The sequence below is a fragment of the Ixodes scapularis genome, unplaced genomic scaffold (genome assembly GCF_016920785.2).
Source record: "Ixodes scapularis isolate PalLabHiFi unplaced genomic scaffold, ASM1692078v2 PGA_scaffold8__174_contigs__length_109621045, whole genome shotgun sequence".
NCBI classification, from domain to species: Eukaryota; Metazoa; Arthropoda; class Arachnida; order Ixodida; family Ixodidae; genus Ixodes; species Ixodes scapularis.
The window spans coordinates 70,359,503-70,373,796 of NW_024609883.1; the positions used below are offsets into that span (position 1 = coordinate 70,359,503).

Sequence of the window (14,294 nt, forward strand, 5' to 3'; positions counted from 1 at the left end):
GGAACTGTCAGCCTGCAGCTGCTGCATGCCTTCCCGGGGCCCCGACCTGAGGGCGCCGTCTGTGCACCGTCGGGGAGATCGGAACGGAACGCCTCGTGCAAAAGGGAGTCGGAGACGAGCCATCCTTGCAGAAACAAGCTCCTTGCCCCCCACCCCTTCCCGCTCTTTTTCCTTCACACACACACGCGCGCGCGCGCGCGCACGCACACAGCACACGAAAAGCTAATAGCACAATTAAACATTCGCGATGACCGAAGCCATGGAGGCTGGAGGCTTCGAAGTACTGGGCGTCTAGAAATAATAAAAAAACATTTTTTTTTTGATCTTGCAAAGGATTTTTACGTTTTCTGACATGCGACAGTGCTAGTGCCTCCTGCCACAAGATTCGTTCGGATGTGTGGGGCGCTTGTCGCAGTGCACTTTTCTTCGTGGGAGCTCGATGGAAGGGTAAGTTTTCAGAGAGGCGCTAAGTGGTTTCCTATTCGCAAATCCAAACAAGTCGCCGCTATCTACACTCTAAAAAAAGTCCCGTGCGTCTACTTTCCCGCACAAAACTCGGAGAACCAATCAGCGCAACTTACGGAGGCAGCTCAGCGAATGACGATGCCGAAACTTATGTTTAGACCAAAAAATGCAGTCTGAGTTGTTACATTAAGCAATGCAAAACGTCACGCTTGCATTGCTTATTGTCACAACTCAGTCAGCGTTTTTTGGTCTAAACAGATGTTTCGGTATCGTCATTCGCTGAGCTGCCTCCGTAAGTTGCGCTGATTGGTTCTCCGAGTTTTGTGCGGGAAAGTAGACGCACAGACTTTTTTTAGAGTGATACCCAGATACCCATTGGCAGGTGCCCTGAAGTCGCTGACGCAAAGTTTGAGGAATGAATGTATTTGGAAAAGTATTTGGAGGAGACCAAATACATTTGGTTGTATTTGTATCTTGTACTTAAATGCTTTTTTGGAAATATAATTAGATTTGTAATTAAATACATTTTTAACGAAGTATTTTGTATTTGAATTTCGATACATATTTGCATTATTTTGCCCATCCCTGAAGTAAATATTCTTAGATGTCGAGGGTACACGTAGAAAGCCACATAAAAAATGTTGTTTTACTTGGTCTCGTCTCCCCCCCCCCCCCCCCCCCCGTGCACACACACACACACACTCAAACAAAAATTAGCAAAAAATAGACTAACATGGTTATATATAAAACACTGGAAAACAGTGATGGTATCTGCAATGTAAACACGACACAAAAATTATTTGTTAAATATACAGCAAAAACACATGTATAAAAAAGCTAACATAAGTAAAGTTCGGTAATAACTGAAAAAATAAAATTACACTATACAATCCAATGATCGAGAAAATTGGGTAAAGATGGCAATGTGAAAGACAGCAATCGATTTCTATAGTGAGTGCGAGCGTGTGTAACGTACCACGCTTCACTGCGGCGAGTGTGATACGTTTCGCAGTTTCTTGTGAAATTTGATAACTGTTTAATAAAGTTAATGGTGTGATTGTTTTCCCCCGAGTAATATTGTTTGAGCAGCACGAATGATGAGGTGACGAAGCAAAGAATGACTGAGGAAACTCAAACGTTTAATGTGGAGGACTTGTGCCCAAAACCCAAAAGGAAAACAAAGGATAACAACAGAGCGTCGCGGGCGTCGAAGTCGGCGTAACAGCAGGGTCGAACGCTGGGGCGAGACTGACTGCGGCTAGCCACGCGGAGCCCCTTTGTACACGCGTGGCCGGCGCAATCGGTCGGCGCGTAGAACATTCTGACATAGAAAAAGCAGCAGGGTTTTCGAATTTACCAGAACATCACAATACAGAGTCAATAAAAATGTGTACCTGCGGCCAGGTATCGAACCCTGACTGTTATGTGGAAGGCAAGCGCGATAACCGTTAGCCCACGAGTGCGCTGCATGTTTGGTCAGGTAAGCGTGCGGCAATATATATAATATAGATGGAAGACTAGATATTAAAAGGCCTTCGAAAATTAGTTTTGTGTGAACGTCGTATTTCGAGTAAAAAATAGCGCACAAAACGTCGTTTTTTTTTCCAGTGGTAGAAAAAGTGTATTAATATTACACGCGGTAGTGCGGTGAAGCGTCGTGTTCATTGCCACAGCGCAGACGTGTGGATGTAATCACAGTATCAGCCCCGTCATATTCACCGAGCTTCCTGCGTAGATTGAAGTGATTGGCCCTTTCGAGTGATTTTATGGAAAAGACGACACTCCCGATTTCTTGCCAATGTAGACTTTTCAGCAGTACCATCCATGTCGACGGCGAACGATTGTGTTTGCTGTTTAAGTTTCTGACGAAACAGAAGCGTAATGCTACCGTAACGTCGAGGTTTGGGGTAGTTGGTTTTCGTTGATCGTAATGCAGAGACAGCTCGAAAACACGAACGGAGCAGAAGAGATAAGCGAACAGGACAAACACTGCACACACACAACAGTTGTGCTGAAAAACACACCGATCACTCGATCTTCCGTGCAGTGATGGGTACACAAGGATTTGGAGTAGCGTTGCTGATTTTAGCGACAGCGCTGCCGCTTTCATCGCAAGCTGCCAAAGTGAAGTCTCCACATATCGTGATGATTCTAGCAGACGACCTGGTATGTATACAACCCTTCGTCATTTTTTTTCTCCCAAAGAGCGGGTGCTATAAATCATATCCGGTTCATATGGCAAAATGCGGCGCATGTAAATTGACGCCGTTTTTATAAGCCCTCTACCTATATTGCTGACACTATCTTGAAAGCTTAATGTATTGGAACTAAGTAGCAGACTAGCCTTTAAAACTATCCACGCATTTCATATCACTTTTACGTTGGAATATCGTGTATAAACGTTCTAATTTCTCAAACGTATACAATTTCATCTCATAACACCAGATTACCTTTTGTCTTAGGCTTTTCCGTCCTTAAAGTTTATTGTGATCGCTATTCCAGGTCCCGAGCATTTTCATCATTGACAATGGTGTTGTGTTACAGCAATGAATAAAGAAATCGCATTAACTTCATCGTTTATTTTAGGTCCGAGACAAATAAACTTCTATAGACTGTTACAGGTTAAGAACAAAAGGACGAGCTTCTCCCCCAAAGCGCTCCTCTATTTCTACTTTTTCAGCGAAAACACCTGCAGAGAGGAGGAGGGTCGGGGGAGGAAGCCAGCAATCATGGCTAGCGGGAAGCTTTTTGGGACCGGCTTGTCCTTCTTAACCTGCAACAGTCGATAGTTGGTTCATACTTGCTATGAATTAAGACACAACTACACGCAGGGCTGGAACGACGTGAGCTTCCACGGATCGTCGCAGATCCCAACGCCCAATCTGGACGCCCTGGTGGCAGACGGAGTCATCTTGAACAGCTACTACGCTCAGCATCTGTGCACCCCCTCCAGGCTGCTCTGCTCACCGGACTCTACCCGATACGAACCGGTAAGCTTCTGAGAATCGCATGGGCAGTGCATCAGCAATTCCATTAGTGACGTCACTCTAGGGCGATGGCGCTGACGGTGGAACAGCGAGGGACAGGTTCTATATACTTCGCTATTTCGGAAATTGTATATTTCCACGCGTGTGAACAGGAACCGTGAAAATAAATTTGATATTTCTGTCCGCCTCTACAGGGCTTTTTGAAAAGGAACGATCAAGTTTTAAACTTTATTTGGTGCCAGGGGTCTCCAAGCCACAACCCACGATCCGTTTCCAGCAATCCAGGAGCCAAAATGGAAGCGCGTAAAGAGACGGCCTTAAAACGCGCAAAATAAGATATCAAAAACAACAAAAAAAACTTCAATGTTATGCGAGTCCTCTCGTCATATGTATTCACATTGTTTCCTCGAGCATCACAATACTTAGCGCCCTGCGCTATGTCCACGTAACTGTAAAACAAAACAAAAAAATTAAATAAAAAAATTGGGGTGTGTGTATGTTTATACAGCCTAGAACTTTGTCTGCCGTATCTCCCAGCTGTAGATGAGAAATTTAGCCTGTGCAGTACAACCGCTAGCCTGGAGTCTTTAACGTGCATCACGGAATAGTGGGAAATCATGGTGTAAGGCGCAAGAAAACAACGGGCACTAGAGGGAAATCAGACATACAGGCGCTCACCACGATTTCCGACATTAACCAGCTAGCGAAACTACAAGTTATTCCACTCAATAGTGACACGCGACAGCACGCCGGTACTATGCGCATCCAGATGGAAAAGAGAGGGGGATTGGGGATTGAACCCAGGATCCCTGGGTCCAGCAGAGCGAACTCTCGCTCCACGTGCTCCGAGCTGGTGTGCATGCGCTAGTCCACACGGCCACCGATCCCCCCTATGGTACCGTATAGACGCTTTGCAGCAGCTGTACATGGACGCCGCCATAACTGACCTTCAGTATTTGTTTCCTTTTTTTTCGTTTATTTCACTTCATCATTACCATAGCAGGCCAGGTTATTGCCACATTAGATTCAACTGCGTCCTTTTCTAAAGCATCGGCCTTTGCAGAGGATCGTCAACTACCGTTTCAGTTGCTCCGCATCTCGGTAAGACAAGAGAAGGTCAGCAATGGCGGCTGTAATTTGGCGCGTGTGTAAAGCGTCTATATCGTACTGAATGTGTGTCTCGTGCGTCATAACATTTTGCCGCCATCAGTTTTACCATTCTCATTTTTGTTTTGCCTTGTGTGAATATCTCAAAGTTGATATGTGTTTGGATATATCTCTGGTGAGTTTTCTGGTTACAATAATTGTGTAGAGCCATAATTATCTAAATATTGATCTTTAAAATTAGGTATGGGTTGGCCCAACACTAAATATTATTTTTATTACTACAAGCGTAAATTCTGCTTCTGTATACTTATCTAGGTTTATTTATTTAAATTTTTATAATAATATTTACTTAGTTCTTGGCCCTCAAGTATACGGTAGGTCACTAATAAAACGAGCAACACACTCCGAACATATTGAAGGAAGTTCAAAGTCATGGTAGTCCTCGACGGTAGCCTATTTCTTGTCACGCAGGACCTAAATGATCCTCAATCATTGAATTGCCAGCTTTAATTCAATCTGATGTCTGAGATCTTGGAGAATATCGAGGGAAAGGGGGCGGGGGGGGGGGGGGGGGGAATCCCTTTTTTAATGTGCCCATAGATTCACTTTGCAAACTGCAGCCCCGCCAAACGACTGTTGTCGCCATTTACTTCTGTCAACAAAACACAGGGCCGCCGTGTGGCATATCGAACGAAACTTCAATGCAGAGCGCAAGCTCGTCTGCTTTTTGCGCAGTGGTTGCGGGGACGTCAGACCGGCGAGCTCTGATTGGCTCGATTGGAAGTATAAAGGGTATATCTGGAGGCTGCTAGCGTTTAGGTCAACCCACTATCCTTCCATTCGAGCCAATCAGAGCTTGGCGTTTTTACGTCCTTTTTCTTTTCCAATAGCTCTGTATAAAGGAGTAGGTATAGTCAGTGACAACAGAAGAGACGCAAAGGTAGTTCTGTTCCTGGCATCTTACTACCGATGAGCAGCCAATGAGGTTGCGTCAATCAGCCGCTATAAACGCCAAAGAACCAACCATGAAACTAGAAACCGTATTATATATATTAGGCCACGCCCTCCGTTTCTTAGGCCTTCGGTGACTGCATGCTGTGGAACAACATTCTGAGGTATCTCCGAAAAAAGGAGGATTGCGCGTGCACAGCTTCACATCCATAACTGCATGAGAGCACGGGTCCGTATACCCTCTGCCGCAAAGCTGCTGAAAGTTTTTTTTTTTTTTTTTTTTTCATTTACGTTTTTGAGTATTTGTTGGAGACAGCGGGTACAGCGTGCCGCAAAAGGTATAGCTTGACTAAATCTGGCCTCCCTGCATGCAACACGCGTCAGCGGCGAGCGGAGCTTGAAAAAAGAGCAGCTGCATTGAAATGGTACAACGTAATTGCCACGCGCCGAAGCCTGGATGCTTTCGTAACCGTGTTACAAGGGTTGATGTTATCAGATATGGCCCTGGCCGCAGTCGAGAATACAGGCGAGGCCTCGAAATTCCTCCCTTTATGGCCGCAGGTGGCAACGGACAGGAGGCGCCGGCAGAGTGAGAGCCCAAAGTTATAAGCACCCTGCAATGCTGTTTTGTTTGGCGCTATCTCGCGACAGAAACAAGAAACATTGGGTATGCCTATAGGAGTGGCGGCTGCGTGGCCCAACCGTAAGCTATTACTCTGGTGCGGCCGCTTAGCGTGGTGTCTGAAGCAAGAAATACTGGGTAGACCAGGAAGCCGTGATCGCGTAACATGCCAGAACGGCGGAAGCTACGGCCTTGGCGGGCCAATCAGAACGTGACTGCGTATCACCGGGGTGCGCTTCAACTGCGAAGATATATCAGGTTTTTCGCTGCGTCATGTTCCAATCTGTGTGCGTTGCGCTCATATACGTAGCGCATATCGGAGCCATCGGCACGCAATTTGGGGCTTATCGTGCACCCTTTGCTAAGTTACAAAGAGACAGGGTATAACCTGGCGCCACCTGACTGTTGCCGGCTGGCTCTACCCTCTCTCGTTGGAAATCGGCAAAGGGTGAACGCTACGCCCTAGACTGCGTTCCCACGGCTTCGATATGCGCTATGTATGCGAGCGCAACACGCACACATTGGAGCATGACGCAGCGGAAAGCCTGACACTTCTTCGAAGTAAAAGCGCACTCCGGTGATACGCAAAGTCACGTGCCTCGCTCCGTTGTTTCCATTGGCCCGCAGGGGTCGTAGCTTCCGCCGTACTGGCAGGCTGTCAGCCCACGGCTTCCTGGCTTACCCAGCATTTCTTGCGTCGGACACTAGGCTAAGCGACGTCACCACAGTAACAGCTCACGTTTGAACAATGCAGCCGCCACTTCGAGGCACGCCCAATGTTTCCTCCTTTAGTCGCTAGAGATAGCGCCAAACCAAACAGCATTGCATGTTGCCTATACTCTTTCACTTTGCGATAGAGTGTAAACCGGTGTCGCCTCATCCTAGCAGACCGACCTGACGCTGTATAAATCAGTAAACCTCCAGTTTGACTTTCTTTTTTTATTGACCGCGAAGGACACTACGGGGCACTGAAACCAATAAAATACCGAGTGAGTACCACGTGACCTTCGATAGGGACGCAGCACGTGCTAAATGAGTAGTGGTCACGTTAAAGGTTCACAGCGCTGCACTGGCTAAGGTGATTAGTTCCGTCCGCTGGGAACGGAGAACAGTTAAAGCTTAGCAGCTAGAGTAATAGCAGAATTTTTTTTTTTTTTTAGTTCATCGGAGTTTTTGATCAATACTGTCGGCATTCTCTCGACGGCCATTGCAAGGGAGATTGATAAATGCTTACAGCATTGCACCAAACTTTGAAGTATCCGGCGCCATTTCTAGGCTGCCAAATTCTCCATAGCACCATCTATTTTCTCTTCTTGCACCAAACCTGTAGGAAACAAAATGTAACTAAAAAGTGTACAAAATTGTCACCTCTGAAAAGCACGCGAACTCAACAGAAGAAAAGCATAATACAATTTCAGCTCAAATTTGCACGTACAAGAACCTAATATTCAAAAGTTAGCACCGTGATATAGTACACTCAAGTTTTAGCGACACTCTTTTTTCTATTAGAAAAAAACAAAAAAAAACAATGTTTTAATGAAGATTAAACGTGGCACATGTTAAATGAGTTAACAACGCACTCCGAAAGCTTATTCCCCTCATCAATGGCGTCAAATGAGAAAAAAAAAAAGATGTTTGAATCTATAAACCCTACAAGGGCTGAATAATTTCATTACGATTTAGTCGTACATGATTGTTTAAACACTTCTTTTCGATATAGTTCCTGGTTGATTTTTGATTTTGCATTATATACAGAGTAATACCCGTGCCACACGGGCAACTCGAATGCCATTTACAACGAATGACATTTGTGTGATCGGCGAATCAGCTCGCAATCTGTCGCGCGTGGAATGCGCCACGCCCGGAGTGTCGCGCGCTGATTGGCCGTCCGCTCAAATGTCATTCGTTGTAAATGGCATTCGAGTTGCCCGGGTGGCACGGCTATTACAGTCTTAACTGGACAGCTGTTTTTCTAGCCGCTAATAACGAAAGACCACATTGATTCAGCATTTTAGTCACTGACGTCGTTCGCTTGTACGTGTATATTACTTAAATTTGTTTTGTATTTGTCACACACACACACACACACACACGCACACGCACACGCACGCACACACACACGCACGCGCACACACACGCACGCACGCACGCACGCACGCACGCACGCACGCACGCACGCACACACACACACACACACACAGAGGCTAGCTTGCGTTGTTGTGCTGGTTTTCCACCTTGTAAAAGAAAATGTAATCAGGGAACAAGATCAGATAAACAGAAACAAAATCGACGGCACAAACATTGCTGCGATGTCCTCCGCACTCGAAGACGACCTTCTGTGACGATGCAGTCAAAGGTACACGAGCGCGTGATTCAGTTTCCCACTTAAAAGTGAACACCGCGCACTCCCCTTTCCTCTCTTCAGGAGATGCCGCAGATAGTTTGTCCCTGGCTGTAGAAAAAAAGAAAAGCAGGTTTTTGTTGGTTTTACCTGCTTGGCAGTCGGCTCTGTGTGCGGAGCAAACCGGGCAGTGATGACTGAGCCATACGTTTTCCCAGGTGATAAAAAGGCAGGCTGTTTTAGGCGGCTTCAAACAAAGCTCCAGGAAAAAAAAACAAAAAAAAAAAAAAACGAATCTTGGTCACTTGGCGACGGTGTTGGATATGCAGTCTTAATTTTCTGCAAAGTGAAAACTCCTCTTATGGCGAATTCAGGTGGTCATTTTCCAGCAAAATATTCTGCCATATAATCGGCAAGAACGTTCGCGTGGTCAAAAGCGGCCGAGTTCAAGCCGCTCCGGTGGTCAGTTTTCAAGTGCGAGCCGGTAATTTCCCTGCACGTTTCCCGGACCTAGTGCCACTAAATAAGCTGCGCGCCAGAGGACACTTACCCACCTCGGGGCTTAAAATCAAGGTCGCCAGTTATCTGGAGCTTTATCTGGAATTACAGGTAACGGTTTTTTGTTCTCTATAAATGTTTAAACAGTTCGTGACAGAGCAAGACAATATTACGTGAGCTAACTAACACCGAATCTAATGCTGAGGAAGTCGCACTTTAGAATCGTGACGATCGGCAGCTGCGTATGCTCCGCAAAAGCACTAAGATACCGGCGCCCAAAACAATATCAAGAAACATAGTGCTGATACTCTAAGTGCAACTTATTTATAGTGGCTCTACCCAGACCCTTTCCGAAATTCAGTCTGGCAGCATTGATCAATATCATCATCCGAGGAATCACATAGGTGTCGTACTAACGGCGACCTCGTGGTTACTGATGACAAAAGAAGTTGGAGATGCTCCGATGCGGATGATGCAAGGCCTATATATACTCGAGACGTTAGCATACGATGCTACGCAAGAATTGAACACAAGAGCGACGTAAGTGGTCCTTTATAAATCGTGTCCCGTCAATTTGTTAGCGGCACACAATCGTCTGCACAACCCCTTATATATGAAATTTTATCATGGCTTCAATGTGAACCGGTGCCGCGTAATTAACGATTGTATATTTCTCGCTATGTAAACTGAGACATCCAGAAAGAATTGTAAGGTAAAAACACACATTCTCGACTGCTGTTGACCAGCAAAGGTAATGGTGCCCGTGAGAATACTACAGACGACCTGTTGATTAGCGCCATTAGTGTGGTAAATGGCAAACTCCTATTTGAGGCACCAGATGGCACTGAATTTAGAAAAGGGTCTATTTTTGCCCGAGCTCCAAAATGTCGGGCAGCTTGTCTGCCAGGCTGTGTCCGCGGTATCGTCTCATCCAAATCAGGAGAGGGAACCAAACGAAACATTGCGCGTCTGCAGCGCCAAATAGCGGGTGGGTCATCCCACGCCAAAGAAGACGCGGCATTTTTTTTTCATATCTGGGTTGTGCAAAAAAAAGTTTTTGATAAAGAAGCTTCAGAAGTCGAACAGAATTATTTTTTGTTTGTGAAAAAATATAATTGATTTTTTCTGCTATCTACCTCTTAATTTCTAGAATTTGCGTAAAACCCATGTAGTGACAAAAATAAAAACATTTTGAACAAACGATGGCGTACCACACAAATTTAGGTGCGCACCTAAGTACTTAATAACATGCCCTATATTACTCTAAAATACGAACATTGAAAGACGCAATTTTGTGTTTAAATAGAAGCTCCAGAAAAAAGAGACTTTATGAGATTTATTTATATTTTTTTTAGTCACCTTCGAATTTGTGTGTTAGCTACAATACTTTTTGCTCTGTTGTCTCAAAACTAATAATTGAATTCTTGGTATGAAATTTTCAGATCCTCGTTTTGTTGCGTATTAATTAAATGTCGAAATATGCAGTTTATCCAGAGAAGGCCATAATGGGATCCAGAAAAAGCAGTGTGGTCGGCTGCGCCTGGAACTTTCGAAATAGCCAAAAGTTAAACCGACCTCGTTTGTTAAACATATAAAAAAATTAGAGGTGTTTCTTTTCTTGTTTTTTTTTTTTTTTGCCGAGAAATTATTTTTTTAAGGGTGATTCTCTCCAACCGTGCCTCCAGGCTCCCGCTTTGTACTGTGGTTTAAAAAAGCGGAACACTCTTGAAGTAGGAAGAAAAAGAGACAGACAACGTCTCAACGTCTGTCCCTTTTTCTTCCCTTCACTAGTTTCCGTTTTTTGAACCAGAGTCTCAGGTTTCAAGCATCATGTATAACGTCAACGGTGTTGAAGTGGACTTTATCCTGACTTCCATGCATCTGTCCCCTATTTGCGTTACGCAATAATAGAGGCATTTTAATATTACTCTACTTCTGCCTAAGTAACTGCCGACGAACGCAGGCCTGCATTATCTGCTTCCCGAGTTTAGGAACGCGTACTGCAGGTCCGCCTCGTCTGTCGTATATCCAGATATAAAAACAATTCAGACCAGACAGCTTTTCACCGATCCGAAATGGTAACGATGATGTCGCTTCTCCGTTGGACTTAAGAGGGCGCGGTACCTCTATTTATTCGTCCGTTTCAGCCACCAGATGGCGCGCGGCTCGAAACGTGGTTGAACGCGCAACTTCTAGATGGCGCCAGTATCGAGGTGTGAAAAGGCCCGCTTTATCCGCTGCGTGAAATAGATCCCGAAATCTGCCGTGTTCTCCCGGCGGAGGAAGTTTCTGCATCCCTCGCGCGCGCTTGGTATGTACGCGCGGTGACCGAGTCCGGCCTCTGCGCTGTGTGATGCAGTGGGTGGCGCTCGTTTCTGTTCGGAGGTAGGAATAAAAATGCCGGTCCCCTTTTTTACGACGCTCGTTTCTATAGCTTGTTTTTCTTTTTTTTTATCTCAAGTGACCTACAGTACCGCCTGTTCGAAATCGTCCTTTGCGGTGAGCGATTGAGAGTCAGGTTAGCATTTTATTTAGGTCAGCACTACACGTTTAATGGAGACCTCGGGCGGCGATGTAAATATGCATTGCTTCCCAAAGTGTGTCCAAGGTGCGCAATGACAATTGGAAAGGGTATTGAAGGCGCGCGACCGTCGGTTGGTAAAATACGTGCGTTAGATTCACTTATTCAGTCTAATCATTTTTGCCAACGTCTTTTATCTGTTTCGACAAATGACATGGTCGAGTCTATTGATAACCTTAGCTAGATTGGACGTACGGAGTGTCCGGGCTTTAAATAAATTTGCTTCGTTTATGTGAATGAATAACTGTTTTCTCTTTTCCGTGCTCGGTGCTATGCAAAAATCGCTGAGATGTTATGGTAGCTCAGTGTGGCGGCGTTTTGCACGCTGACTCGCTATTGCATTCGCTGTGCACAATATGTGTTCAGATGGAATGTGCCAAATCGTATTTCCGATCGATATGATAGATTTACTTTACTACAGTGTTAATTATATTTTCCGGATTTAAACTGGTTCGTCCCTGATCTGAGCCTAAGTTTAAATTCGAAGGGCAGACAGACTTAGCGTCGTAACAGCCGTAATGCGCAGAAAGAAATTAGTACCATGAAAGAAAAACAAAAGGATACGAGGTGGCTCAGTGTTATAGAAGTAATGAGTGTGCAAAGGATGGGATACGGTCCATTCGTCACATGCACACTCGTCACAGGACGATTGGTCACAGGACGATTCGTCACACAGGAACATTCGTCATAGGATGACTCGTCACGCGGCCAACCGGTCTCACAATAGTTCGTCCCCCCAAAAATGTATTGTTCAATTTGGTTCGGGCGGACAAAGGCGAAGAATTTGTAAGGAACGTTTTAGCTTCTGATTCGGTCCCGAACATTGAATGTTGGTTGGGCCTCAGAAAGTCGGTCACCTCTTATCTTAGCATGTCTTTCGCTTCTCGAGGTCAAAGAATTTGTAACAGACGTTCTAGCTATCTGGGTCCGTCCTGAACGGTGAATGCGGAGGCCATAGAAGAGCGACTATTTTTGAACTACATTCAAAAGGATGGAGGTGATCGCAACAGAGAGAGCCATGATGCTGCACGAGGGGTACTCGTACACATTCGGCAGAAGGAATTCCGATACTTGTTGGTTTTGTCGAATAGGTGTATGCAAGGCAAAACTAAAAACTAATTTGGCTGCCAGTCGGATTATTGCTCGTTCAAGCCTGCAACTGAGATCAACCTGCTGAAGACCCGTAATATAATGAAAGGAAAAGCGGATGAGTATTGTAATATTAGTTTATATAACCATTGGTTTACGTGACAGTGGAAAATTGTGAAACTCCTCATCAGGGTATGTAGGCAGATGTTGAAATTTACAATTTACTATCGTCCCCTGCTCGATCAATGAGACCAGTTGCCCGCATGACGAGTCATCCTGTGACAAATGTTCCTATGTGACGAATCATCCTGTGACCAATCGTCCTGTGACGAATGCGCATGTGACGAATCGTCCTCATCCCGCAAAGGATGCCATCGTACGTGTTTTTTTTTTTTCTTTTTTTGTTTTTTTAACTCTCCGCATTGCTGGGAAACGCTCAAGGTACCAGCAAAGACAGCGAGCTGGCGTGAAATTTCCATCGAGCGGAAAACGAGTGTGACTTTTATTTCATCATGCGCTTTCATTTTGATATGGCTCAAAATGGGCGCGAAATAGTAACAGGTAAGGCAACAAAATTTAGATGTTAGGTCTGGAGCACCGCCATACTCAGCCGTGTTGGGGGCATCTCTCGCGAGTCAATACGGCAAAGGTATTGCGCGTCGAACTGTACGTGAGAGTTATCCATTTCAGCGAAACCTTGATTTCGCAAAACTATTGTGGCTCGAGTCGTGGCTTCCAGTACTTGAAAGCCACGAGCGAGAAATAAATGACAGTTGATTTTGAAGGACAATCGCGACGTGGAAACCCATAAAAGAGAGTTCCAATAAGACGAGAGCTTCCCCTTCTCTTCAAGTGCGTGGGTTACGCTCTCAATCCTGCACCTGTGGTAACACCGCAGGCTCCTAAAATGGCTTTGAAAACGTTCCTGATCGCAAAAACTTTTCTTTTTTTTTTTTGTCGAGGCGCTATTTTATTTGTTTTACTTTTTGTCTACCTTGATACCCCATGAGCGCAAAAACTACCATAAACTAAAAAAAAAATAGTGGGCATACAACGACAACGCACCCACTGGGACCCGAGTCAAGGCAAGAACAACTAACTACTAAAAGGGGAAAAAAATCATGTTCGCATACACAGACAGAACGCCTCCATCGAAAGAAATGAATCATGCGCTTGTTCTGCCAGTCTCGTTGTGCGTCTGTCAAAAGCCACAAAGGAGGAAGACAATCAGCGCCTACACCACTCCCCTCCACTCCCCCCCCCCCCCCCCCCCCCCCCCCCACCACCCCTAAAAAGAAAAAAAGAAAGGTTTCTTGGCCGCGCGCGCGGTCGCCCAAGCGATGACCTTGGAAGGGTATGCGATTGTAGCACGTTTGTCCCCCGGTTGTGCCCCTGTCTCAAATGCCACGGTCCGTTTCTCCCAAGTGCCCGTCTTATCTTCCCGAGTATCAACTCCGCAGTGATTCTGAATCATTCCGATGCTTTCCAACGTTGCAAAACTGTTAGACGAATATTTGCACAGAAGTATACTCTGTTCGCAGAACTATCTACGGCGCTAAAATTCAAAAGCGCCGAGTTGGATTGGGGAACTCGTGTAGGTTTAGCTCATCGTTGGAACATTCTTATTCGCTCGATGAACTCCACAAAACGTGT

The 14,294-nt window shown here is 45.4% G+C and overlaps 1 protein-coding gene across 1 annotated transcript in view; it reads left to right on the top strand.

Annotated features, from left to right (window-relative positions):
- Positions 1-416: 416 nt before the first annotated feature.
- The window catches only part of LOC120839141 (arylsulfatase-like), a 76,639-nt gene continuing 62,761 nt past the window's right edge, over positions 417-14,294 (top strand). Inside the window, 4 exon segments of the mRNA XM_042287023.1 lie at positions 417-447; positions 2,513-2,631; positions 3,297-3,417; positions 3,420-3,455. Of these exon segments, the coding sequence (XP_042142957.1) occupies positions 2,515-2,631; positions 3,297-3,417; positions 3,420-3,455 (274 nt within the window). The 5' untranslated portion in view covers positions 417-447; positions 2,513-2,514.